Consider the following 24,848-nt stretch of genomic DNA (forward strand, 5'->3'; position numbering starts at 1 on the left):
AACTATTTGGGACACAGTGTATACTCTGTATAATGCTACGTGTTTTCGCCGTTCCTGTTATTTTTCATATCATAGACAACACGGTATCTTGCTTATTTTTTTTTTACCTATTTGTGTGCTTGGTTTCCCAAAGTTCTGCAGCGTTAATTTTTTTTTTTTAAATCTGACATTATTTTACCTTTACCGATGCTATGTGAACGCAAGTAAACGTGAGGTGACTAGATCAAGAGTCGGCATTCTTTTTTTCCCTTTCCCACCAATAAAATATATCGAGGTAGGCAGGTATGTGGCAATGCGAGGGCGATGGGAAAGATCCAATTGCGCGTGATTCGCACTACCGTTTCATCTTTCCACTAGCGCAGAGAAAACAACTTTGCGATAAACCTGACAGTTGTCTTCCTTTTCCTTCAGTCTCCATGTACTTCGACCAAATATCAGCGAGCTGAAAGGCCCAGCAGTTACTTTAAGAAGAGCGTCAAAGCTTAACAATCAACGACGTAGGGCTCTTTAACTTGAAGTAACGCAACTTTGGGCATGTTTGGTATTCCATTTTATCCTTTAGGGCCCAACATACACAGAGTGTGTGTCGACACTGTCCCTGCGTCTGTTGTGCGCTAACGGGTAAAAAAACTTTCTAACGTTTTGCATATAGCTCCATACTGAAAACAAAAAGCACGCATTAGTGTTTCCACACTTCTACATACAAGCTTCCTCGAGTAAGCCGGACTTGTATCTCACCTCGTACGACTCCATGTAGACTTCTTCCACAACGATCTGAAAAGAAAGAGAAGAAAGAAATGAGCGAAAGTGGTCGAACGCTTTTAACGGAATGGATACAAAATAAACACACACATTAACATCGAGCACGGTTCTCGATGTTTCTTGTGATGTTTGTGATGTGTGCCAAACAGGACAAGGTACCTTTCTAAAGAACGAACTCAGAAAAAAAAGTAGATATACCTCATACGTGCAAGGACAAAGTGATCAAATAAGCGCTGTTCGTGAAACGTTGAATGCGAAGAATTATGCGTTTCGAAATAACCTATTGAATGCATCCAACCAGGATAGTTGTAATGATAAACGGATAATAAGAGACCGCGAAACAAGAAATGAAAACAATACACTGAAGAACGTTTTCGTACCCAGACTTCCCGGCAAAACAAACCGGGATATCCTGGACAAATGAATCAGGCAATATACGAACGAAGTTTGCAGACACTGAAAATTAAAAGAAAAAGAAAATAGCTGACTCGGCAGAATGCAGAAAAGAGCACGACATTTGTTCCATAGGAACACAAAGAACCGGACCGCATCGTGCAGACAACCGCTGAAATGGGCCTCAAAACGGCAGTCAGTGTGCCGACTGTGCCTGTTTACGAAAGTTATTTCCCACGTTGACAAGCAGCTAAGAGAGCCTGTGAATGAGGAGACACGTTACTAACTTATCTCCTTCAGCGAAGAGCTATAACGGACGCCAACCAACGTGTCTAGTCACAGTTTACGCAATTCACCTAAATCGCGTTAGTTATATTCGAAGGCGCCGCACAATCCGCTGCAAGAAAGCCGGGGTCGTAGTACGACAGTGTAGTGAGTGCTGCTAATAAAAGAAGTAATGAAATCTTCATTTAGTGTACAGCCAGTCGCGGTGCGCCTTTCCATCGTCTCTCAGCGGTCGCCAACTCAAAGCGGTATCGTTGGAAACGAGGAAGCAGACGCTCGATCTGCACATGACAGTGACGATTGTGTTGCGATTCCGATGTCAAGAACAGACGCAGCGCGAAAGCTTCATGCATTCGCAAGCTTGTGTAGGTCCAATGTATTTCGGCAGACATTACAAACGACGCCTTTGTTATGTGGGTCCCTATCTTAAGCTGCGCCTTCCGCACAGCTTACCGCGGCGGGATGTAAATGTCATCGGTCGTCTGTGGCTTGGAGAATAGCTTTTACTAATGCCTACTGCTACCTCAACGGAATGGCCACGAGTCCGGAACGTGGAGTTTGCGGGTGCAAAGAAACGATAGCGTACATTATGTACGATTGCCGTCGTTTCGGTGCATAAAGGAGAGTCCTCAGCACCGCGCTCGAGAACATTGAGAACCGACGCCTAACGGAAGCCGGAATTCTTGGATCCTGGTCACAGCCAACGTCGGCCCGACCTCTTTTAAAAGCGCTAGTGTGCGTTTTGAAAAGCAACGGGACTGATCGAAAAAAAAAACTATAGTGTGCGAGCAGGGACGTTAATCTTTTTTAAGCTTCTTTTCGCAGCTTTTCTGCCCTCACCCCATCCCGCTGTGCAGAGTAACCAATCGGCCACTCAGTCTAGTTAATCTCCCTGCCTTTTGTTTTACGTCCCTCTCCCTTGTCGTGTAAATATTTTGTTCATCAGCTATAAAAACTATTTCAGAAGTTAGGTTGTTGGCTACTAATTTATAGATCAGGAGATGGAACCACCAACGGTGGTGTTCCACGCCTGCGTTTTTGGTAACCTGCAGTTTTCCGTAAATGAAGGAGTGCCAAAGCTGCTGTGCAATGACTAGTTGTCGAATTCTCAAACGAATGTTCGGAAGCTGAAGTTCTGTTAAGACTGTTAAGACTGCTAAATCGCTCTTAATGATTTTTGCTACACCAGACTTTTCAGCAAACAAAGAAGATGAATCCGAAATTCCGAAATTCCTTAAGAAACGGGGGGGGGGGGGGGGAGCAACGGGCGGTAGGGGGATAGGGGGGTGGATGCTACCATTAGGCAACATCCTCGGCATTGCTTATACAACCGAGGCACATGTCTTAGAATGACTTGAGATGGTAAGTCAAACAGTAAATATAAAAGTAACCTTTTTCACAAAAAGAAGTACCAGGATTGGACCATGATTGAAGTACATCATACGTGGAGTTCGTAACCAGCTTTAGCCATGCAATAACCAGGTGTTGTAATTTACGCAGCGTAATGAACTCTGGATGTATGAAGTAGGCGAGATCGCGGCTTACTAATAGAACGCTCACTGTGCGCTCGCCTGATGATGGTGAAGCGTATCAACAGGTCACGCAACTGACAGGCGTTTACTAAAGGTATCACGGGTTCGCTCTTCGGAAGTTCACTTCCGGCTTTCTGGGTGAAACCTACCGGAAGTCACAACGCTTTAGAAAACAAGCAGCACCAGCTTTTTACGTGTCTTAAACCATGCAGTTACAATATCATCCGGTGAATGTGATCAACCCTCGCATTAGGATCCATTATCTGGATCTTTTGGGTAGTCTAATTTTCATAGTCAATTTACTACTTAATACATCGAGTTATTGTAATATGTATATCTCAGTGGTAAACGCATTGTCAGAGAGATCACATCTTCGCATATTCTCTCCTTCTTTATGCAATTCGGGACACACCTGTTTGACGCGACATGATAATTTCTCCAGCTATATTGTCGATGTGTAGAAAATGGGCAATGCGGTCGAAGCTACAACAATGGAGGCTGCAATCCGGGAGGTTTAGGAGCTACCAAAAAGTGTTCTCACTGTTGGGGGAACATTTACTATTTTACGTTTTTGTCCGGGGTTTGGCATTCGTCGTCGTCTCCTCACCAGATATGTTCGCGTCACATATATATATATATATATATATATATATATATATATATATATATATATATATATATATATATATATATATATATATATATATATATGTCGGCAGGCGTGCGTTGTTTATCTTTCTGTGTTTTTCCGATGATTGTTTTTCACCGGCTAACCACTGTTACAGTGTTATTGCCTGGCGCAAGACGCGCCTTCGTGTATCGGAACTTTCTCGAATATCGTCGCCGACTGTATAACGAAAGAATCTTGTCTCATAAGATCACGTGCGCGAAGCTCATGGCGGAGTACATCCTCGATATTCCAGCAGAACTTTTTGTTGGGCTAGTTGGTGCATATTACTGAAGTACTATAGCGCCAAACAGACGACACAAGAAGAGACACGGACGAGCGCATCCTGGATCGTGTGCGAACACCAGTTATTACATTGGAATGTGCAATGAGTCAGGCATAAATAGCTGAAACACTTGGCCCATCGATCGGACTTCGACTGCCAACGACTGTGCTCACCGCTGTCGTGCTTTGAGTCTCACTTGTTTGTCCAAGCAGAAGTTCGCCCAATGAAGAGTTCAATTCAAAGCTCACAGTCATGGCACTGTCTGTTTATTTGTCGTAATAACAACGCGACGATATACTTCGATTAGCTTATTAAGTGCCTGACAGTGCATGACAGTGCAGATCCTAGGAGTGCAGTGTGTTTTGTGCGTGTAATATCATAATTTGTCGCATACATCTGGTGTAGGTCGCTGTAAAAACAACCAGGAAAGGTTTTCCATATTTCCTTCTAAACGCTCTCCCTTTCTCTCTCTCGCCCACTTGAGCATTGAAGAATAAATATGAAGCTTCATTCACTAGACTATGGGATACGGATGAAATGTATAGTATAAAGCGTCCCAAACCTCATAGGTTTGGGCCGCTAACATGATAACTTTGTCAACGCAAGCAAAACATACTTTTGTGTCTATTTGGAACTCCTGGAGTGCGACAGACTGGAAATATAATTTTAATTGTATGAATGTGCTGTTCGGCTAGTAGGTTCTGTTATTTTCCTCCGCAGAAACCGGCCAAGGAAACAGACAAGGCAAGCCAAAGCGCTGTCTCGTTTAGTATATTTGTTTATCACGTTTCTGGCGCAGGAAAATAACCCGATTCTAATTGGATTGGAACAAGGCCACACCTAGGAGACACCCAAGAGCATAGCATGAGTAGCTGATTGTGTCTTGTCGCGAAGTCCCATCTCTGCGCCATCCTCGATCCGCGCGCTACAAAAGCTAGATAAATGCTATGACAAAAGCTTCTACTTTAATTTTTCAGTTGACATAAATCTTCGTAGAAGATAGGAACATGCGGAAATTAAGGAGCACGTTCAACGTTGAACCTCTCAGCTAGTTGTCATCAGTTCAGAGACTCGCGCCCAGTGCTTATAGTAGAGCGGGAGATCGGTGAAAGACAACTTTGGTACTGCAGCTCTACATGCGATGATGCGGTATTACTCCTCGACGGGCGTCTTCTAGTTACACTGCTTCAGTTTCCTCTATAGCCCTTCTATCAGCACCATCCGTTTGTGCAAAGATGGCGGCACTCGCGTACATTACTCGGCCAGCTATACAGGTGCCCTCGTTTCGACGGCGACGCCCACCGCTTAGACGCAAACAGTGACCGACGAAAGGTCGCAACAAAGAGAAAAGCAGAGTCTGTTACGAATTAAGGTCGCCAAGCGCAGTTTCGTCAGCGCAGCGAGCAACAAACAATCAAAGCTTGGCGACGCTGACCTCCCGACACCCGCGCCTATCGCGGCTGCCCCGGCCAACTCGAGAGCATGACGGACGGGTCACCAAATGGCGACCCTGAATGCGTGACCCTTCCTGCAGACGAACAGACAGACGGCCATCGTCTGCTTCGTGAGACGAGGCACACCCTCGCTCCTTACCACCCCTTTAGCTAAGCCTCGCGAATCGTCGTCTGCTCGCCCGTCGCTTCCCCCTCTCTTCCTCTTCCTCGACGCGTCCACTAGCGGCCTCGCCCGGCCCGTTTCTTAAATAGAAAGCGACACGGCGCGTGCGGCGATTATATCGCTTTCGATTAAACGGAACTGCTTCAGCCGTGCGCGAGCAACGGTACGGACCTGTCTGACTTGCGAGGGCAGGGTGGGAAGGGAAGACAGGTCGCTTAGCGCCATTGTGGCGGTGCAGCTTCGTCTGCTCTATAGAGCGCAGCGTCGCTCTACGGGTCGTTGTACGAAACCGCGTACACTCTCCACAGTACGCGCACATCGGTGATTTTAGTCCAACGAGAACTACGGAACGCCGCTCTAAAATCCCATCATGAAGAACTGCGTGAGCTCCGCACAGGAGTATCCCGCGCGGGCCGCATCGCAAGGTCGTCGCTCCGACATCGGGAAATAAACAGACGAGCAGCTTTAAATTGATACGGCGGGTCGGCTCAGGGGATGAATACAGACTTCCCTGTATAAAGTGGTGGCTTCGTTCCGGGAAAATCGAACTTACGTTGCTTGTATTTAAAGGAGATGGCAATACATCTAGTACGATTCGAAGAAGTCGAGTCGACAATAAAAATGAAAAGTAATAATAAAAATACAAGCGAGTAGGCCAGTTTGCTAGAAATGGGATCCAACATCGCTCATAACAAGTTGCGCTCTGGTGTGGCGGATGCGGTTCCAAAAAATAAAAGTTAGCAGATGAACGTTATCTGCCGCGAATCGAAGCCGAGAGTGATAAATGTTCCCTTGTCCTGCAGTGCGCGCACGACACAATCGCTCGTAAAATGGACCTCACGAATAAGCAGAGGCGCCTGTAGCTACCGTGGTACGGTGGTAGGCGTGGCCTTTGAGAAGTTTCCGGTGCACGTAAGAAGTGACGTTGCGCATTTAAAGAACATAAGCAGCGGTAAGCTGTATATGTCACAGCGAGTTATTTGTACAACTATAACCCTTCTAATGAGCAAAACGAGAACCGGTGGCTGTAGCAGCGGCTTAGTGGGACGTGGAAGTTTCTTTTTATCGAATTTGGCAGAGGTTACACGTAAATTCCGTGTACAAATTGGTTGTCCTGTTTCCCTAACCAGGCTCAATGTTATTTCATGTGCTACCATTCTTACTTGTCGGACCCATAAGACCGTCGAAATGTGATACGGACCAGAAGGAAGCTGAGCGGGGGAAAAAAGCATTCGTGAAGATGCCGATGACGACATTTGAAAAGTAGAAAACAGCAACTACAAGGACAGCTACAGGTAAAAAAAAAGTTAAAGAAAAAACGAGGTCCACACAACCTTTCTGTTTCTAAACATCGAGACCGCCGCCGCAAAATAGCAATGTGTCCTTTAATCCAAATTATCCGTAAGGTAGTATATGCGTTTGACATCAGCCAGTTAAAACGATCCATTTCTACACGACAGCTACGTTTCAATGGAGGATAAAAGTAATTAATTACATAAAGTCAGATGACTTCGCGGTGCTCTGAATTTTACCAGGTGTAACGAGATTACACAGATTCTTTCGCTAGTCAACTTAACTTGGTGACGGAATAAAGATATCTGAAGTATACAAGGGCTGAATCCCAGGAACAAGAACAATGCAGACATTCTGTCTATTAAGTATTATTCTGCACTATAACATAGGTAATTCCACAAGCATGGACTGAAACCCACCTCCCTCCCATCCCAGTTTAATGGTTAATTCCATTCTTCTCCCTGCTTAGGGCCTTTCAACCGCTACATGAGAGCTATGAAAATTCAACTTTATTCAATTTCGCCACCGTTCATTTGAAGTACAGAAGTGTTGAGATTCTCGTGTGAACCCAAAGTCAGCAATCCGCATGACAGCTCCACTATCCAACAACAATATGACCACTCAAAATAAAAGTCTACCCGATTACCATAGGGGTATCAAGGGTACAGGTATACATAACACGAACCTCCACCAAGGACTGTCATATCAAACTATTCTGTTTTATCAGATCACTTGGATCTGACCGTGTCGCCTGAAAAATGATGATAATTAAACCGCGGAGCCGGTGCGTCGATCCTCTCACTCAAATCCCTCGTCTTCTACCAGTCGGATTGCTATCACCATGAAGATGACAATATAACTCAATTCATCAGTAATTCCTTATCCAGAAAGAAAATTATTGTTTAACAGTGTTCAAAAAAGCTTTCTGTTTTCTCAAAGCCGCGCTGGTAAGCATCAATCACGACAGAATGCTGAACGACACAAGCATCCAAAGTTAGCATACCGCCAATTCATGGGCACTGTCTCAAAATTACCCGTATCACTCGGAATATGCATCCCGAGCATCGAAAATAACGCCGCTCAGAATGGTCTAAAGCCCTGCCCAAAAGCTTCCGCGCAAACAAGGACGCGGTCTGCGTTGACGCGGCTGAATACTTTGATCACACAGCGACCGCTCTAGGTGCGATAAATTTTGAGGGCCAGCTGCTCACCTCTGGTTAAACCTGAACCAGAAGCCCAGAAACCACTGAAGAGGCAGCAATAGCTTCAGCTGTCTCTTCCTCCGTATGTAACGGCATCATTAGTCACTCTAAGTCCACTATCCGAAGTTTTTGCAAAAGGCTGCATCTCCGCAATCGCAAACTCCGTCCTCTTCAGGAAACTCATACCCACGCCCCGTCCAGCTCATATGGCCATCGGCGCACCCCTCCGTTCCAGGTAACGAGGCTGTCCACCATACAGCTCGAGAAACTGTCCACCGAGCCCCGGGTCAGCCACCACTAGGACCGGTGACGGACCGTATGTGGTTTCCTGTCAGGAAATAACGCAACAATACCGCCTAGACTGAGCCATCTGTCCACCAGCACCTAAATTCTTCCCCAAGAAACAAGCAGCTTGGGGGCAACTATATCACTACAAACCAATACCTACCCGAACCTCATAGCCTTTTCCCACTTGTATCGCGAACTCCCACAAATGCTGTCATTGTCAGGGGAAACCTGATCTTTTTGATATGTTATGGGCTTGCCCTAAGGATACCCCCTCATGGATCCCAATTCCTAATCCTTAGCAGTGGGAGGCTGCGTTGCCCAGCTCCGACCCAGACCTCCAGGTCCGCGCCGACAGAGGCGGCCGCCTGGGCCCAAGGTTCCTAGCCGGCTAGCATGGCCAACCGCCGTTTTAAACTTCTTTTAGAGAACAACTCTTAGGCGCGCGTTCCTGCGAAGAGCGTCGGCATCCGCGTCCCTCGTAACCGAGCGAACGAGCACACCGAAGGATGAAAGAACGAACGTGGAGCGCAGCGGGGGATGAAAAACGGCGACAGCGAAGCGAGTGCGAGCAGGAAGGCGGAGGAGGAGGGTATGGTGAAAGCTTGAAAAGAAAAGCGTTATACCACGCAAGACGGGCTCTGCGGCGACGATGACCCCGAGATGGCTCCAGAGTAGCGCATCGTCTGTTCGCCAACGACGCCACCGATACCATACATGGGAACAAAGCGCTACATGAGCGAACGTCTGTCTGCGGCGGCGGCTCTGAATTGCGTCTACGCGACCCCCACGCGCTGCCGCTCGCGATCTCCTGATTAGTGGGGCAATCGCGCCACACTTCGTTACGTTTGCAATGTGCCGCACGAAACGAATTGCTTGCGCTAGCCAATATATCGCGAAATGAAAACACGTGCAGAGCTGCGCTCAAATTTCGCATTGAGACCGCCCGCGAATGAGCGTTTTCCCCGCGTTTTCTGGCGTTTCGTCCCCCGGTGCCGCTCGGCGTGCACGCTGATACTGGCGCACTCAGGAGACGCCAGATCTCGCCGCCGCCGCCGCCAGGGGCGGCTCAATGAGCGCAGACCAATCAGCGCTGGTCTGAGTGCCGCTCGTGTGGCTGGACGCTCTTTTTGGCGTCGTTCCTGCGACGACGCCGAGCGACGCAACGCATGAAAACGCCGGTAAGAACGTTGAATGTGATCCGGCCTTTACGCAGTATAAGAGCGAAGCTTTTAAAGCAAAGCTTTCTGTGTCTTTCTTCGACTTTCCCGCTGCTGCTGCTATTGTCTTGCACGCCGCTAGCGCCGGCCGCGTCGGGACGTGATTGAGACGTGACCATGTCACAAGAAGATAAAGCGCATGCGCTGTCGGTGTTTCTTTTTTCATGACATTTGTTCATTAGCTGTCATTCTCAAAATACCAAGAAATAACTTTGTAAAGAAGGTAAAACAAATCTGAGCCACGTGGAGGGCCTGCGTGGTTTGGTACAGAATGATTATACGTCAACCCTACAGTCGCCCATACCTATCAGAAATGTTTGAACCGGGCGTTCAATCCCCGCCAACTCAACATGGCTAACTCTCGTAACTACAATATCTGGCAGTGGAACTGGAAAGGGGCAACCTTCAGCAGTTCGTTCGGGGGCAAGGAGACCCCGGATATCATTGCCCTTCAGAATGCCTGTGGGTCGGATCCTACCACCCCTATTCTAGTTCACTGAAACATAACAACCATTCAACATGATATTGAAGAAGTTAGAATACACCACGTCTTTCTTGAACTCATCTCTAAACGTAAGGAGGATGGAAGCATATTCACCCTTAATGTCTATAGTGGCCCAAAGTGCCGACGCCACAAGTTCGGAACTCTATTCAGGAAGGCTCCCAGAATCTCCTAACAACAGGCCATATTATTATTACATGACATTAACGTTCCCCATACTTCATGGGGATACCGCACAGAGGTGGTCAAATGTTGTAATCTTTGGCTAGAAACCCTTACAAGAGGGACTGACTCTCATCAAAGACCTCCAGACACCCACCCGCATCGGGAATAGTGTCAGTGTTGACACCACTCCCGGTCTGACTTCCATGAAAAACACAGCCAACTATTCGACTAATACGGGGGAAAGCCTCGGTAGCGATTATTAGTTCATAGAAATCCCCATTCAGGCGGGTCCACTCCGCAAGAAGGGCAAACGAGTCACGCCCATGGAACGGGACCGCTTTCGCCAGATTCGGGAGGCAGCCGCCACCGAGCATATAAACGATCTCGAGGCCTGGACCGGGGATCTCAGAAATTGCCTGAAACGCGCCACAAGGGAGATCCCCAAGGAGGCTGGTCTAATCGAGGCGGATAGCCGCCTCCTACACCTGTGGGCAGCCACAAAATGAGGGCAGTTCGCACTAAGGCTGGGCCACAGCGTAGCTAGTTCCGGCTTTTGCAAAGTGTTGCAAGGTTTTGCTAAGTTTTTCGAGGTTATACATGGCTCGAGTAGGTTCATACTAAGTGTTGCTAGGTTTTGCTAAGCTTGGCGCAGTTATGCGGTTGTGCATGGCTTCAATAGGCTCATATATACCAAGCGTTCCTAGGTTTCGCTAACTCTACGAGGTTATGCATTGCTTAACTATGCTCATACTAAGTGTCGCTAAGATTTGCTAAGTTTCACCAAGTTCTTGCGAGGTCATGCATGAACAGGCCGGTAAGCCACACAAGCCCCAGCAAGTCACAGGCATACAAGCCACAGTACGTACATCCCAATTTATTATGCACAGCGTTTCAGTACCAGCCGTCATCATATCGTCGAACCGGTCCTCGTTCTCGACGCCCGACCGTCGTCGTGCTCGTCGTCGGGGTCGGTGGCGTGGGGGAAGGCTTCGCGAAGCACTTGCAAGGCAGAGCTCTTCTCTTCAAAGTTCCGCACCGAGCTCACCCTGAAGAGATTCACGTCGAACCAGAGCCTGTCACAGACGCGGCAGCTACGCCCGAACTCTGTGCCGAGGAATTCTCGCTAGAAGCGGCCGTTCGCACCTCCCATGGATTTGCGGGCTTGGCGTTGTAAGTTATTGTTGACGCGCAGGGCCGGAAGTGATTCCCGTCGGCGTCGAGCGTTCTGTCGGCAGCGTTCGTTGTCTCTGGCCCGAAACTTGGGATTCTCGCCTCGGCGACGGCGTTTGTCGGCGGCGGCCTCGGCGCGATGGGCAGGTTCGGCTCTCCTTCGTCGATCATAGTCCCGCTGAGCCGTGCGCTGAGCTTCCGTGTAGGTCACAGACGCGACAGCTGTGCCCAAACTCTATGCCCAGAAATTTGCGCTGGAAGCGGTCGTTCCCACCTCCGGCGTTTCGGCGGCCTTGACACTGAAAGTTTTCGAGAAGTCGCTGGGCCGGGATCGCTTTCTCGGCGACGTGGAGCGTGCAGGCGCCAACTCTCGCGTTCCCTGGACGGAAACTCGGGATCCTCGACGCGGCGTCGTCTCTTCTCAGCCGCAACTTCGGCGCAGTGTTCCGCATCAGCTCAGCGGCGACGCATCGCTTCTCGCTTGGCAGTACGGCACTCTTCCTGGTATGCCTCTTCTTCGGGCGCCCGGACTTTCTTCAGTCTTCCCATGGCAGCAACATGGACGCACGAAGTAGAGGAGGCGAGTGGTGTGTCGCCGGGCCGGCCCAAGCTTTTACTCGCCTGTGACGTCACGAGTCCGCCCTACGCACGTGGGGTGCGAGTAGGTTACGTGGTTCAGTGCTCTCGCAGGTGGTTGTTAGGCGACGCGAGGCGGTGCACAGCTGGACTGGGTTTTCTGGTAACGCTCCACGGCGGAACGAAAGCTTAAACATCTCTGCTGTTAAAAAAGCATGCGAACCCGCTGAAAAAAGAATAAACTGAACCGGACACAACGCGTGCGCCTCGCGCAAATGGACATGGAAACCGAAGAATACGCTAACCAATTAACTAAACACCAATGGGAGAAGGTATGAGACAGCATGCAGGGACAACTCGGCCTAGCAAAAATTGGAATCTCGTCCGATATCTTATGGATTCGGATAAGAGTAAATATGAGCAGAGGAAAGACCTCGACAAGATCACTCACCTATACCAGGCAACGGACGACGAGCTCCTGAAAGAGTTCGAAACCCGGTACATAGGCACAAGTGCACAAATCCCCCTGAAGCCATATCCTGGTCCGGAGAATCATAACCTCGGCGCACCCATCCTAAAAGCTGGCGTACAAGCGTGCTTGCTGAAACTCCAAACTAAATCTGCACCAGGCCCCAATAGCATAACCAATAAGACCCTCCGAAATCTAGATGACACATCTAGCACTGCCCTAACAGAGTACTTCAACCGCTGTTCGGAAACGGGTTCTATCCCCTCGCAATTGAAGCATGCACAAAAAATACTCATATACAAACATGGCAAGCGACTACAGCTCGAGACCTTACGCCCAATCTTTCTAACTTTGTGCGCAGGAAAACTCATGGAGCAAGTCATACTAAACCACCTCCACAATTTTGCGGAGGACAACAACCTATTCATCAAGTCCATAATTGGCTTTCGTCCTAAGTTCTAGACTACATATCAAAGAATAGTACCCGGGCTGTCCTAGGCCTTGGTCTTACAAAGGCCTTTGACAACGTAGCACATCATGCTATACTGGTGAATCTGCAGTGCCAAGGGGTAGGCCAGAGGTCCTACAACTACATCAAAGATTTCCTCAACCACTGCACAGCGGAACTAAGAATAGAGGAACTACAATCAGACAAGCTTCCTCTCGGAAGTCCTGGCACGCCGCAGGGATCAGTCTTGTCCCCCTTCCTCTTCAATTTAGCAATTATTCAATTACTGGAACAACTTAATCAGATTCCATATCTACACAACAGTCTGTATGCCGAGGATATCACCCTGTGGGTGGCTAAAGGTAGCGATCGAAGTATAAAAACCGTGCTACAACACGCTGTAGACACGGTTGAAAAGTACGTGACCTACAAAGGCCTCGCCTGCTCCCCACAAAAAACTGAATTCTTCCTACTCAAAGCCCATACAAACAGCAAATACGACACTCAACCACCCGCAGAGATCGCTGTACAAGCCTAAGGAGGCGCGATCCCGGTGGTGAAGACCATCCGTGAACTTGGCATCTTCATGCAAGCTCACGGGCGCAACGGCAAAACAATTTGTAAACTAGGAGGGTGTGTCCAACAGACAATGCCACTCATCTCAAGAATTGCCAACAGACACTCTGGCATGAAACATGCCAATCTCATACGATTGGTACAAGCCTTTCCTGCTCAGCCGCATCACCAGCACCATCACCCCGTAATTCTGCCTCAAAGCGGCTGAGAAAGAGAAAATAGAGGGAATTATCCGGAGGGCCTATAAACAGGCTCTTGGACTACCTATAAGAACGACCATCGCTAAACTGCCAGCCCTTGGTGAGCACACCACCATCACGGAACTTGTGGAAGCGCACCTTATATCTCAATACGAAAGGCTAGGTCAGAGTGCCACCGGGCGAAACATCCTCCAGATTCTCGGCATCAACTACGAGTCGACGGAAAGCGCTAAAGTAGACATTCCTCACGATCAGAGGCGCCATCTCAAAATTGATCCACTCCCTAGAAACATGCCCCCCGAATTTCACAAGGAAAGGAGGGCCGTACGCTCCAACGCCCACATCCTAAATTCCACACCTTCAAAGATGTAGTCTATCTCGACGCAGCAGAATACATAGAACGCAAGAGTATGTTCCTCGCAGTGGTGGACTCCTCAGGTCAAATACGCACTGGTGGTTCAATCCGCACCAGAAGCTCTGCAACAGCGGAAGAGGTGGCTATCGCTCTCGCAATAGCCTCCACACATTGTCCTTACATTATTAGCGATTCAAAGCAGCAGGACGCAATCTTGCAAAGGTCCGGTCTCGGCTCCCGTAAAATACATACTAGACAGTAACCAATACCCACGACCAATTCAGATCATTTGGGCACCAGCACACTTATCCCTACCCGACAACGATGCCGCTCACACTGCCACTCGAGGACTCGCCAACCGAGCACCCGGACGGCTCCCGCTAGGATCAGAGAGGGGTCAGTTACCAGGAAATAACTCAGCACTACAGGTTAGCCAGGGCAGTGTACCAGCCAGCATACAAATCGCTTAACAATCGACAAGAAGTAGCTTGGAGGCGATTTCAGGCAAACACTTATCCAAACCCTGTAGCATATCACTACTACTACCCGCACCAATACCTTAATACATGTAACCATTCTAAGAAAAAAAGCGGATCTGTTCCACAATATGTGGTCGTGCCGAGCGGAAGATCGCGCGAATCGCGAATACTGAGCAGTGGGAGGTCGTGTTGGTCAGCTCCGACCCTGACCTGCAGGCCAAGGTCATCAAGAGAACTGAAGAAGCCGCCCGCGCCCAGGGACTCGTGGCTGTTTAACCACGTGGACACCCGTCAATACCTTGTTTTCCAATAAAGTCTTTACTCACTCACTCGTCAAGCGATGCCCGGCCCCGACACCGCATCTTATGCGACACGGGCCGGGCCCTTAACGTCGTTAATACATGACAGGAGTGTCGCACAAAGAAAACACGGCCCGAGAAGCTCGTGTCGACATTTACGCCGTCTCGCGTGTGCCCAAATTAGGCGTGAGCCCCCATAAAAGCAGTGAAGGAGCTGCCGTGCTCGACTCCTTGCTCACCCGCAACAGCAACGACAGTAGAGGTATGAAATGGGGAGATTATTAGAGAGGGAATAGAGAGAGAGAGAAGCCAGCTTTGTCAGTTACAGGGCTACAACGCAAAACGGCGCCAAACCATGCACGTAGTGCCGAGGAGACGGAGGTTCGCATAAAGCGTCGAGTGGAGCAACAACAACGAACACAAGTACAGCAGGCAAGGTAACATTTCACATCACGTCACGATCGACTGTCGTATGCCGTCAGTACCACCGCTAAATAACGTCAGTGAACGTAAACACCGACAGTTATTCGCTTGCATCGATTCCCACAGTGCGTAAGATCTGCATACTTCTTTTTTTTTTTTTTCTGTAATCGTCGGCGAATATTTTTCTTCCGTTGAATAGCTACAAAGTCTGCAAATCAACAAAAGAAATAAGTAAGCGTTTTATACGACCCAACGCAAAAATGAAAACGTCATGGTTCGACGGTGGCTGCCGGTAGCGTCTGACAGACCTTCATTATATTTTATTAAGTATTAGCGACAGACGGTACATGTTCTTTTCAGGCGTAAATTAGATAAAACGTTTCATATAATTTACGCATTCCGCCTCATAAGCTGTTTCTACAAAATAAAAGGACTTATAGAAGATTGGAAAAATAACTTACGTAGGTACCTTGAGAAACAATGCAGGTTATACAAAGCTATATATTCTGGCACCGTCGTAGAGACTGGCTCTAACCGAAAGTTACGGTGCGATTGTACGAGGTCTTTGACGCCTCTGCCTTCATTATATAAGCATGTATTTCCAATTTTTGGACAACAGTCAGTTCCATGTACTATAAGTGTTCATGTTTCATTGCTATAACATATATATGGACACTGAAGAGTAAATTATGTCGCAGATGAATGTTATACAGGGTGTCCCAGCTAACTTTAGCCAGTTTAAAGATATGCAAATGCCATCTGGACAGAACAAAGGTAATGTTGCCTGCTTTGGCTTGTAATACTCAAACTATTTTTTTGATTTCGCCTAATTAGATCATTAGTCTTAATTTATAAGTAAACTTCTCAGATATAGTAACTACATGAAAACTTTCAATAAGAAAATTGTAGACCGACAAGAAAGACTCCCGATAGAGCTTCCTGCTGCTCAATACGTGCTACATAAAAGTGTTTTTCCGAGCGTGAAAGCAGCCCGCAAGTGCACGCGAAATTGTCGCGCGACTAGCCGCTCGAGGCACTTTGAGTTTATTCGCGGGCTTCTTTCACGCTCGGAAAAACACCTTTGCGTAGCACGTATTGAGCAACAGAAACCTGTATCGGGAGTTTTTCATGTCGCTCTAAAATTTTCTCATTGGCACTTTTCATTGTAATTATACAAAATGTGGGCAGTTAGCACTAGTCGTGCAAGGCTGGGTCACAGCGGAGCTAGTTCCTGCTTTTGAAAAGTGTTGCTCGGTTTTGCTAAGTTTTGCTATGTTATGTATGGCTTGGCTAGGCTCATATGCCAAGCGTTGCTAGGTTTTGCTAAATCTGACGAGGCTATGCATGGCTTAACTGTGCTCATGCTAGGTTTCGCCAAGATGTTGCGAGGTCATACACGGCCAGACCGGTGAGCTACACAAGCGCCAGTAAGTCACACGCATGCAAGCCACAGTACGTGCATGACAGTTTATCATGTACAGTGTTTCAGCACCAGTGGTCATCATCGTCGATCCGGTCCTCGTCTTTGGCGTCCGACCGTCGTCGTGGTCGTCATCGTGGTCGGTGGCGTGGGGGAAGGCTTCGTGAAGCACTTGCAAGGCAGAGCTCTTCCGTTCAGTGTTCAGCACCGAGCTCACCGTGGAGAGATTCAGGTCGAACCACAGCCCGTCACAGACGCGGCAGCTGCGCCCGATCTCTATGCCGAGGAATTCGCGCTGGAAGCGGCATGTTCGCACCTCCCACGGATTTGCAAGCTTGGAGTTGGAAGTTCTCAGTGACGCGCAGGCTCGGAACCGATTCCCGGCGGCGCCGAGCATTCAGTCGGCAGCGTTCGTTGCCTCTGGCCCGAAAACTCGGGATTCTCGGCTCGGCGACGGCGTTTGTCGGCGGCGACCTTGGCGCTATGGGCAGGATCGGCTCTCCTTCGTCGATCGCAGTCCCGCCGAGTCGTGCGTCGAGCTTCCTTGTAGGTCGCAGACGTGACAGCTGTGCCCAAACTCTATGCCCAGAAATTCAAGCTGGAACAGGCCGTTCGCACTGGGGCACCTTGTGTAACAAATATATGGATCTTGAAGAGTAAATAAAGTACGTTGGATATGAGTGTTATATAAGAATTTATTTCCACTTCATGGACAGCAGCTGCATGTACAATAAACATTCGCCTTGCTTTATTGCGATAACAGTTATATATCTCATATCTCATATCTTATTTGGCGTCAGCGTCACCGTGAGCTTCCGTGTATATATATATATATATATATATATATATATATATATATATATATATATATATATATATATATATATATATATATATGACATGCCATGCTGTAATATGACATGCAGTATATGCGGTTATTTTGCCACATCGAGCTATCACATAAGTTGCTCATTCCAAGTCTTACTTTCTTGACAAAATTATTCCTCAAAATTTTGAGAATCCCAGCACACAAACAAATGTCATGGCCGAAACACTGACAGCACACGCCTTTTATATTAAATCTTCTCAGACATAAATATTAAATGTATGAAACAATAACAGAACTCGAACCCGAAAATGATGTAACATTATTGGCGCGTCCGTGGCACTAGCTCCGTGATCAGCGCAGGAAAGGGGTAAGCATACCCGATACCGAGAAGTGGTGGTAAAGTCGCTAGGAAAGGCATTGGCTTTAATTAATTAACATAGTGAGGTGGAAGAATGGCACTTGCGTGAGGCGGCTTTTCGGGAAGAACGAAGAGAAGGTAACATATATAATAGAACAGCTGTCCCAGGAACGACGCTGTCCCTGTGTCCCCTCGATTGCGTTACAACACATATGAAATTGTCCCATAGCAGGATTCAAACAGAGGACGCTTCGCAAAACAGCTTGTTTTTACTTAGTCAGCGTACGTTTACATCAATTCATACTGCCACTACAGTTACGAGTTTTACACTTCGTGTAATATTCCGACATGTTGCTATCGCATTCATTGCTTCACCCTTATGGCGAAACTGTTATATTGTTTTTTTTTAGGCGCCTTAAAGGAGAATAAGAAAGAATCTTCCCCTTCGTCAGTATCAACCTAGAAAATGAGCCAACGTGAAATACGAAGCATTCTTCGCTTCTTACCAGGTATCTTGCGCTAGGTATAGAGGTAGGCTTCTCTATCACCCCGTTTTGGTTCTATCCCAAAATCTAGAAACGAAATAATGTCTGTTCCATTTCCGAGCCCACATTGCGCTAGGTTGGTAAGCAGGCGGTCAGGCAGATTTGTGTCTTGTGTCGTGTTGCTCATTTCAAAAAAAAAAAAAAGAAAGTTGCCAGTTTCGTTCAAAAGCCCGAATCATTGACACCGACAGCAAGGTTTAGCGTGACGTAATTGAACTCCTCGCACATTGCTCCAACTATGCGCACGTATGCGACAAGTAAGCGTAGACGCAGTACGCAATAAAATTCCTGCTTGGCAAATGTATCGCAAAAAAAAAGAAAAAGAAACAGAAACAACGCCCCGGCAGCTACCAGGCGTCTCAGAACGCTGACGGGACGATCGCCTCCAGCGGCATCGCAGTCGTCGCAGCTCAACGCCGCGCGAGACGAGAATGGCGGGTTTCGGCGTTTGTCGGCGACGGAAGAAATGTTTCGGCATCCTCGGCGAGAACTCTTGGCCGTAACCTCGGCGGGGGTGCCCAAGCCCACTAACTTGCCGGACGCCAATCGTTCTGATTCGAAATGAAGTTTTCTCATTCACTCCTCGGCTAACATCGGTACCGCGAGTCGCTTCAAACTGGCAGGAAGCGAGACGCCCCCGATATAGGGCCGTGGTGAGCGGTCAACAAATCCGAGGACGACATCGCGTTGCTCCCGTGCGCACTGCTAGCGCCCCACAGCGGCTTGAACTGTAAATACTGCGCTAATAAGTTCGGTGATGCCGTGAAAAATTAAGGGCACTTTTGGACATGCCGAACAGCGCGGCGATGGATGGCTCTTTCAGATATTTGTTTCCGGCAAACGAGCACAAATTTTTTTTTATTGAAGTTTCACTCGCTGACTCTGAAAATCAAATGAAAGAAAGACAACCCTTAGATACTGCATAGAGCTGTGTCGGACTTTCATAGTATTGGATTTAGAATTCCAAATAGAAGACTACGGTAGCCGGTCGCTTCCCTTCGCTCGTTGCGTGCTCGAAGTATTGGAAGACCGGGATGCAACCAGCTATCGCCACGGTGGCACGTCGGCTATGGTGTCATACTGCTGAGATTGTCGGTTTGACTCCCACGTGGCGACGGAATGCAAAAAAAAAAAAAAAATAGAACGATCGTGTACCGTGTTTTGCGTGAGCTTCAAAGAACACGAGGTGGTCGAAATATATCTGGACCTTAGCATTGGCTTCACTCATAGCCGGTCCGTTGTTTTGGCACGTTAAAACCAACAGTCGTTATTGTGCAACCAGCGGCACATATAGTCCACATCGTCGGCTCAGTACAGATTCGCGGTGCTTCGCGGCAAAAAGTTCAAGCTAACGTGGTGTCCGGAGGTTTTAACACTGCCAGAGATTTCTTTTTCCTTTTTTTTTTGTTTGTCACCTTCTCCAGGCCAAAAAAAAAAACGAAAAACAAAGTACGCGCAATTATAATATTGACTGACCGTCAGTCAGCTTTAACATTCGCGTTGACAGCTTGGTTTTGAATATGAATATTTGGGGTTTTACGTGCCAAAACCACTCTCTGATTATGAGGCACGCCGTAGTGGAGGACTCCGGAAATTTCGACCACCTGGGGTTCTTCAACGTGCACCTAAATCTAAGCACACGGGTGTTTTCGCATTTCGCCCCCATCGAAATGCGGCCGCCGTGGCCGGGATTCGATCCCGCGACCTCGTGCTCAGCAGCCCAACACCGTAGCCACTGAGCAACCACGGCGGGTAGCTTGGTTTTCGTTCGTGCCCCAAAGTGTACGTAGTTATGACGGCTCACGTTGGGTCCCAACGAGATCGCAAGAAAAATAATCTTCTGGGTAAAGAAAGTTGGTTTTGGTATTGGAGAAGTGGCCAAATCGTACAAAGTTGGATCGGAGACATACAACACCTTTAAGTAAGCCGCTCCCGCTAGCACCTCATAGTGAGTCACACCACGTATACCATAACGACTCTATGTGTACTGATAACCTCTAAAGTGGCCATACACTCCCCGCGCACGAACGACTCAGCCGTAAGCTACAAACGACAGGCGTCTCCGCACACGCAATCGCGAGTGAACGAACGAACGAACGAACGAGCGAACGAGCGACCGAGCGAGCGAGCGAGCGAGCGAACGAACGAACGAACGAACGAATGGGAGGCGTGCCGCCTAAAAAAAGGCGGCACGCCTCCCAATTCCGGTCCCTTAATTCTTTCTTTTCTCATATCTTCTTTTCTCTTTCTGGGGGGGGGGGGGGGGGCGTTGAAGAGTGCGCCGGGCCCATGAAAGCGCATCCGCCTAGGAAACGCCGTCACTGGAAGCGGAAGAGTTTTGCGAATAGCGCGGCTTCGCGGGCCTCGCTGTCGCTACAACGCCGCAGAGACAAAAGGTCCTTTCTGGACACAGCGCCGGCGAGCCGGCCGTCAGGTCGGCGTATTGAGGCCGACGACTAGCTCAGATAGCGCGCGTGCACACACACACACACTGCGACCGCACTGTTGTATACGCGAGAGCGCGTGTGCATTGTGAGCCTTTATGGGAGGGATGTCACTGCATAGCAGCGGCCCGCACACAGAATGCAGCACCACCGCCGCTCGCGTGAGCGAGCGATGAACAGGAAACATAGCGTTTGTTGTCTGTATACCACTTTGCACCATCGGGTGAGTTCGCCGCGCGGTGTGGGCATAGATGATGCCCGCGGCTGACGCTGGCTGTGTATCCACTGGAGCACTGAAGTATAGTGCACTTGTTTGGTTGTTGTTTTATTCGCTTGCCTATGAGACCCTCGCGATTGGCTGGCGTGCGCTTTAACGCTGGCCAGTCACGCTAAATCCGCGATTTCCACGCCAGCCCGAATACGGGAAGGACCTAGGGAATGTACCCGGTTACGCAAGCTTTCGGTGATGCATCATGTTTTACTCTGGGCTAGGACAAAATATACACAAAGGAGATATAGCGGACGAAATTCGCGAGAAGCTCGTAGCTAAATGAGCTGAAAACCAAAAAGAACTATACAAGATGTTTAAAAAAAGACGAAACAAAGAAACAAAGACGTGAGGGCACTGAGTTATGTTATACTCTAAAAAGTAAGCAGGTTGAATGCTTTTCTTTCCCTAGCTACGTTACTCTTTTGAAAGTGTGCTTACTATAAAACCTCTTCAATTATTTTTTTTGTTTGTATGGGCTGTTACTTTCTTCTACATGAATAATCATTCATATTTGTGAGTCTTTATGCATCGCTCGATTTTTGCGATCGTTTGGCAACCGGTAATCTTAGCCCACCTAGCTTTCCAGCTCTCCATTTTAGTTCACAGCTCTGTATTAGATTCTCCTTCTTCACCTCCTGTATTTTCGCGCTGTTCTCCTTTCCTCTTATCGTTCCCCCTCTCCCCCTCTTCCATTGTAGGGTAGCAAACCAGACGCTCACATAGTCAACCTACCTGGATTTCTTCTCCTTGCTCTATTTCTCTTTCGCTGTCTCTCTGGTAATCAGTCAACACAAGCTCACTTAACTTTCAATACTACTTTAGTTCACTGCAACCCTCAAAAAAGACAGCATGTGCTCCAATGCTGTAGATATACCAGCAATCATCGTTCCAACCTCACGCGTTCCGAAATCTGCACAAAGCTTTCCTCACAGCCGGACACTTAATATGGCTAAGCTTTCTGGCTTTCACATCTCGTTTTCCCTCCCTACCCCCAGAGCTTTTCTGGTCAGACTGTAGAACGGCTCACACTTGGCCAATGATCTCGCATTCGCTGACCGATCGCTTGACCCAATTTCGAGACACACGAAGCGGTACACTACGAAGAAACTGAGGGATTGACATAGCCACCTGAATGTTGTCAAGACAAAAAAGAAAAATGGAAGAAAAGCTTTCGGTCGCTTAAAAGCACTGGTTTTTCGAGGCTGCGGTTCGCGACCGTCAGCGTCTGTACTGAATGGAAGGTACCGAAATGAGGAAGACATTTCAAAATATTAGGATGAGGCAGATGGGCAGAACAAATCTGCCGATATAGATTAGCTGGCACTTTGCGATCGGCAGCACTGAATGGAAGGTATTACACCGAGGAAGGTATTTCGAAATATTAGGATGAGGCAGGTGGACTAGAACGAAGCTGCCGATATAGATTAGCTGGCACGGGCACGCGCGCATGTCTAGCTGAAAGCGATACCACCTCGAAGCCGCTGAACTCGAGGACGTCGAAGCTTACGTGCGTAAAGAAGCCCGCTGCTTAACGGGATGGTACGAGTGCTACGCTTGTGAGAAGACAATAACCATTGACTGGCAAAGGGGAAATCGAGATTTAGAAAGCAATATCGAGCAAGATTAAAGGAAGATGTGGAATGAGGTTGTCAATTATAGGGAGGAAACATACACAAAGAAAACTGTGACCTCGTGCGAGATATCGGGCGTAGCTGGCAGAAGAACCTTAGCTGAAGCCATCTTTACAGCCTCCGCCACACTGCACGGCATACTGCTGACAAACAACGGCCGCAGTGTATATGGACACGTCAGTAGGCGGGGAGATATATGGGTGCGAAAGAGATGGGGGGAACAGGTAACGGAAGTTGGGTGCATTTGAAGGGGTGTGTCTACCGCGACTATTGTGGCCGCGATAAGTCAACAATGGGGCCGCCTGAAAGAAGTACTAAAATAAGTGAACAGAAAGAAGAACGCGGATGAACAGCTCAGAACGCCCAGAAAAAAAAATAAATAACGAAAGAAGAGGGCGATCGACAAAGCTGGCTGGCTGGCTCGGCTTGGCTGACCACACGCTGGCGAGTCTGGCTTGTATCGCAGCTGCGGGATGTCGGAAACGGGAAGCTGCAGAAGCGAGGCCGCGCGAACCTGGAAGCACGCTGCACGAGCGTTCAGCCGAGGAGCGAGCGTATTCGTAAAGCGAGAAGCTGCTGCATGGTAAGCGCGGCTATGGGCCAGCTTCACGGAGCGGGTAAAGTTTATAAACAGCGCCATCCCTTCTTTGTTCAGGGTAGTTTGACTGTCAGGCTTAACACTCACGACCGCGTATAGCACTTGGTGAGGAGGATCTAGCTAGGCTCGTTGCGAGAAGACCGGCACATGCCGTGACGTCTAGAGGATGTGCACAGCGTTTCAGTTTAGCAAAGTATTTTCTCCCAATTAGCCACCTGATGTTGGTTACGCACAGCCTCGCCATGCCGGGCTTGCTTACCTCTGGGGCCTGCGCTGAGAGTGTTCGCCAGAGCGATGCGGCAATCCCCGTCGGGACTTTTCACCGGGACTCCGCGCTGACTTCTCACACCGGCGAAATATGCGGAGCGCAAAGCAGTGGTAACTGAACAGGTGTATCGGATAAGCGCATGCTCAGGTTGGCAATATAGCTGTGTGAGTTCAAGCACGCCGGCGCAAGACCTTCGCCAGGTCTAGCTTTCGCAGGTAAAGGGAACTGATCCAAACACGAACACGAAAAGTGGCACTGGCTGAAGCTGACAAAGACAGGTCTGCTTTTTTTTTATTGAAACGAAAACAAAAGAAAGAGTAAATCAGTAAACCAGAGGCAGGCCTTTCGTATCACTGGGCATAATATCTGAGGAGCCCTTGCGAAGCTGGCTATTCCAGCTGCCGCGAAGATTACCAGGGAAAAAACAAGATAAAATAAGGTTTTTGGAAGGGCTACGATTGTCCGCTCAAGGGATTGAGGATGATTCAACCCCAATTCCCATCATCATCATCATCATCATCATCATAATCATCATCATCATCATCATCATCATCATCAATGATCTGCTGTATTGAAGGTCGGGACAAATTCCTCTAACGGCTATCTCCATTACCCCCATAATCCGTTGACCGAATCCACCCTACATCAGCTGGCTTTCTTAATTTCATCAGTGCATATTATCTTGAAGTAGGCTGATTTTAAAAGGGAGAGAGAGAGAGAGAATAAACATTCTTATTGGGTGAATGAGAATCAGGAAAGTTTTTCACCACAGCAGGCTGTCGAACAGAATCCTAACTCAGCTCATTTAGGGTTAGGATGCCGTGACGAGAAGCTTAAGTAAATGCAGTAGAAGACGTCCACGCGCAGGTGCTAAAGACACACTGGGCCTTAAATGACAAACGCTTATAAAAGCACGCCACTTGTAGAACGCACAAAAGATGTCAGGCAGAAAGACTTGTTTCTTATACAAACACCTAGCTTCGGTGTATACGGAAGCCCACATACCAAAGCCTACTCTGTTTAAATGAATGCTCTGAAAAAAAAAAAAGAAATGAGAAAAGTAGAGTCGTGAGAATATTAGTGACTTACGAAGATGAACAGCGCATGAATCCATTTGAATTTTGTTTAGATGGTAATTTAATAGCTTTTACAAGTTATTGTGAGAACTTAATACTGAATATAGAATCCTATGGCGTGAAGAAATACCCGTTCAAATAATGGTTTCCTTCACATAGTTGAAAACTCTGGCAGTAATGAGTAGCCAAATTCATGATAACTAG

The 24,848-nt window shown here is 48.1% G+C and overlaps 1 protein-coding gene across 4 annotated transcripts in view; it reads right to left on the minus strand.

The window, feature by feature from the left end:
* Window positions 1-24,848, minus strand: part of LOC142575598 (uncharacterized) — a 311,632-nt gene that overhangs the window by 160,365 nt on the left and 126,419 nt on the right. For all 4 annotated transcript variants that reach the window (XM_075685082.1, XM_075685080.1, XM_075685083.1 and 1 more), the window contains exon 2: window positions 739-774. In XM_075685082.1, coding sequence (XP_075541197.1) covers window positions 739-774 — 36 coding nt within the window. The remainder of the gene's footprint in view (window positions 1-738; window positions 775-24,848) is intronic.

The sequence above is a fragment of the Dermacentor variabilis genome, chromosome 3 (assembly GCF_050947875.1).
Source record: "Dermacentor variabilis isolate Ectoservices chromosome 3, ASM5094787v1, whole genome shotgun sequence".
Classification (NCBI taxonomy): Eukaryota; Metazoa; Arthropoda; class Arachnida; order Ixodida; family Ixodidae; genus Dermacentor; species Dermacentor variabilis.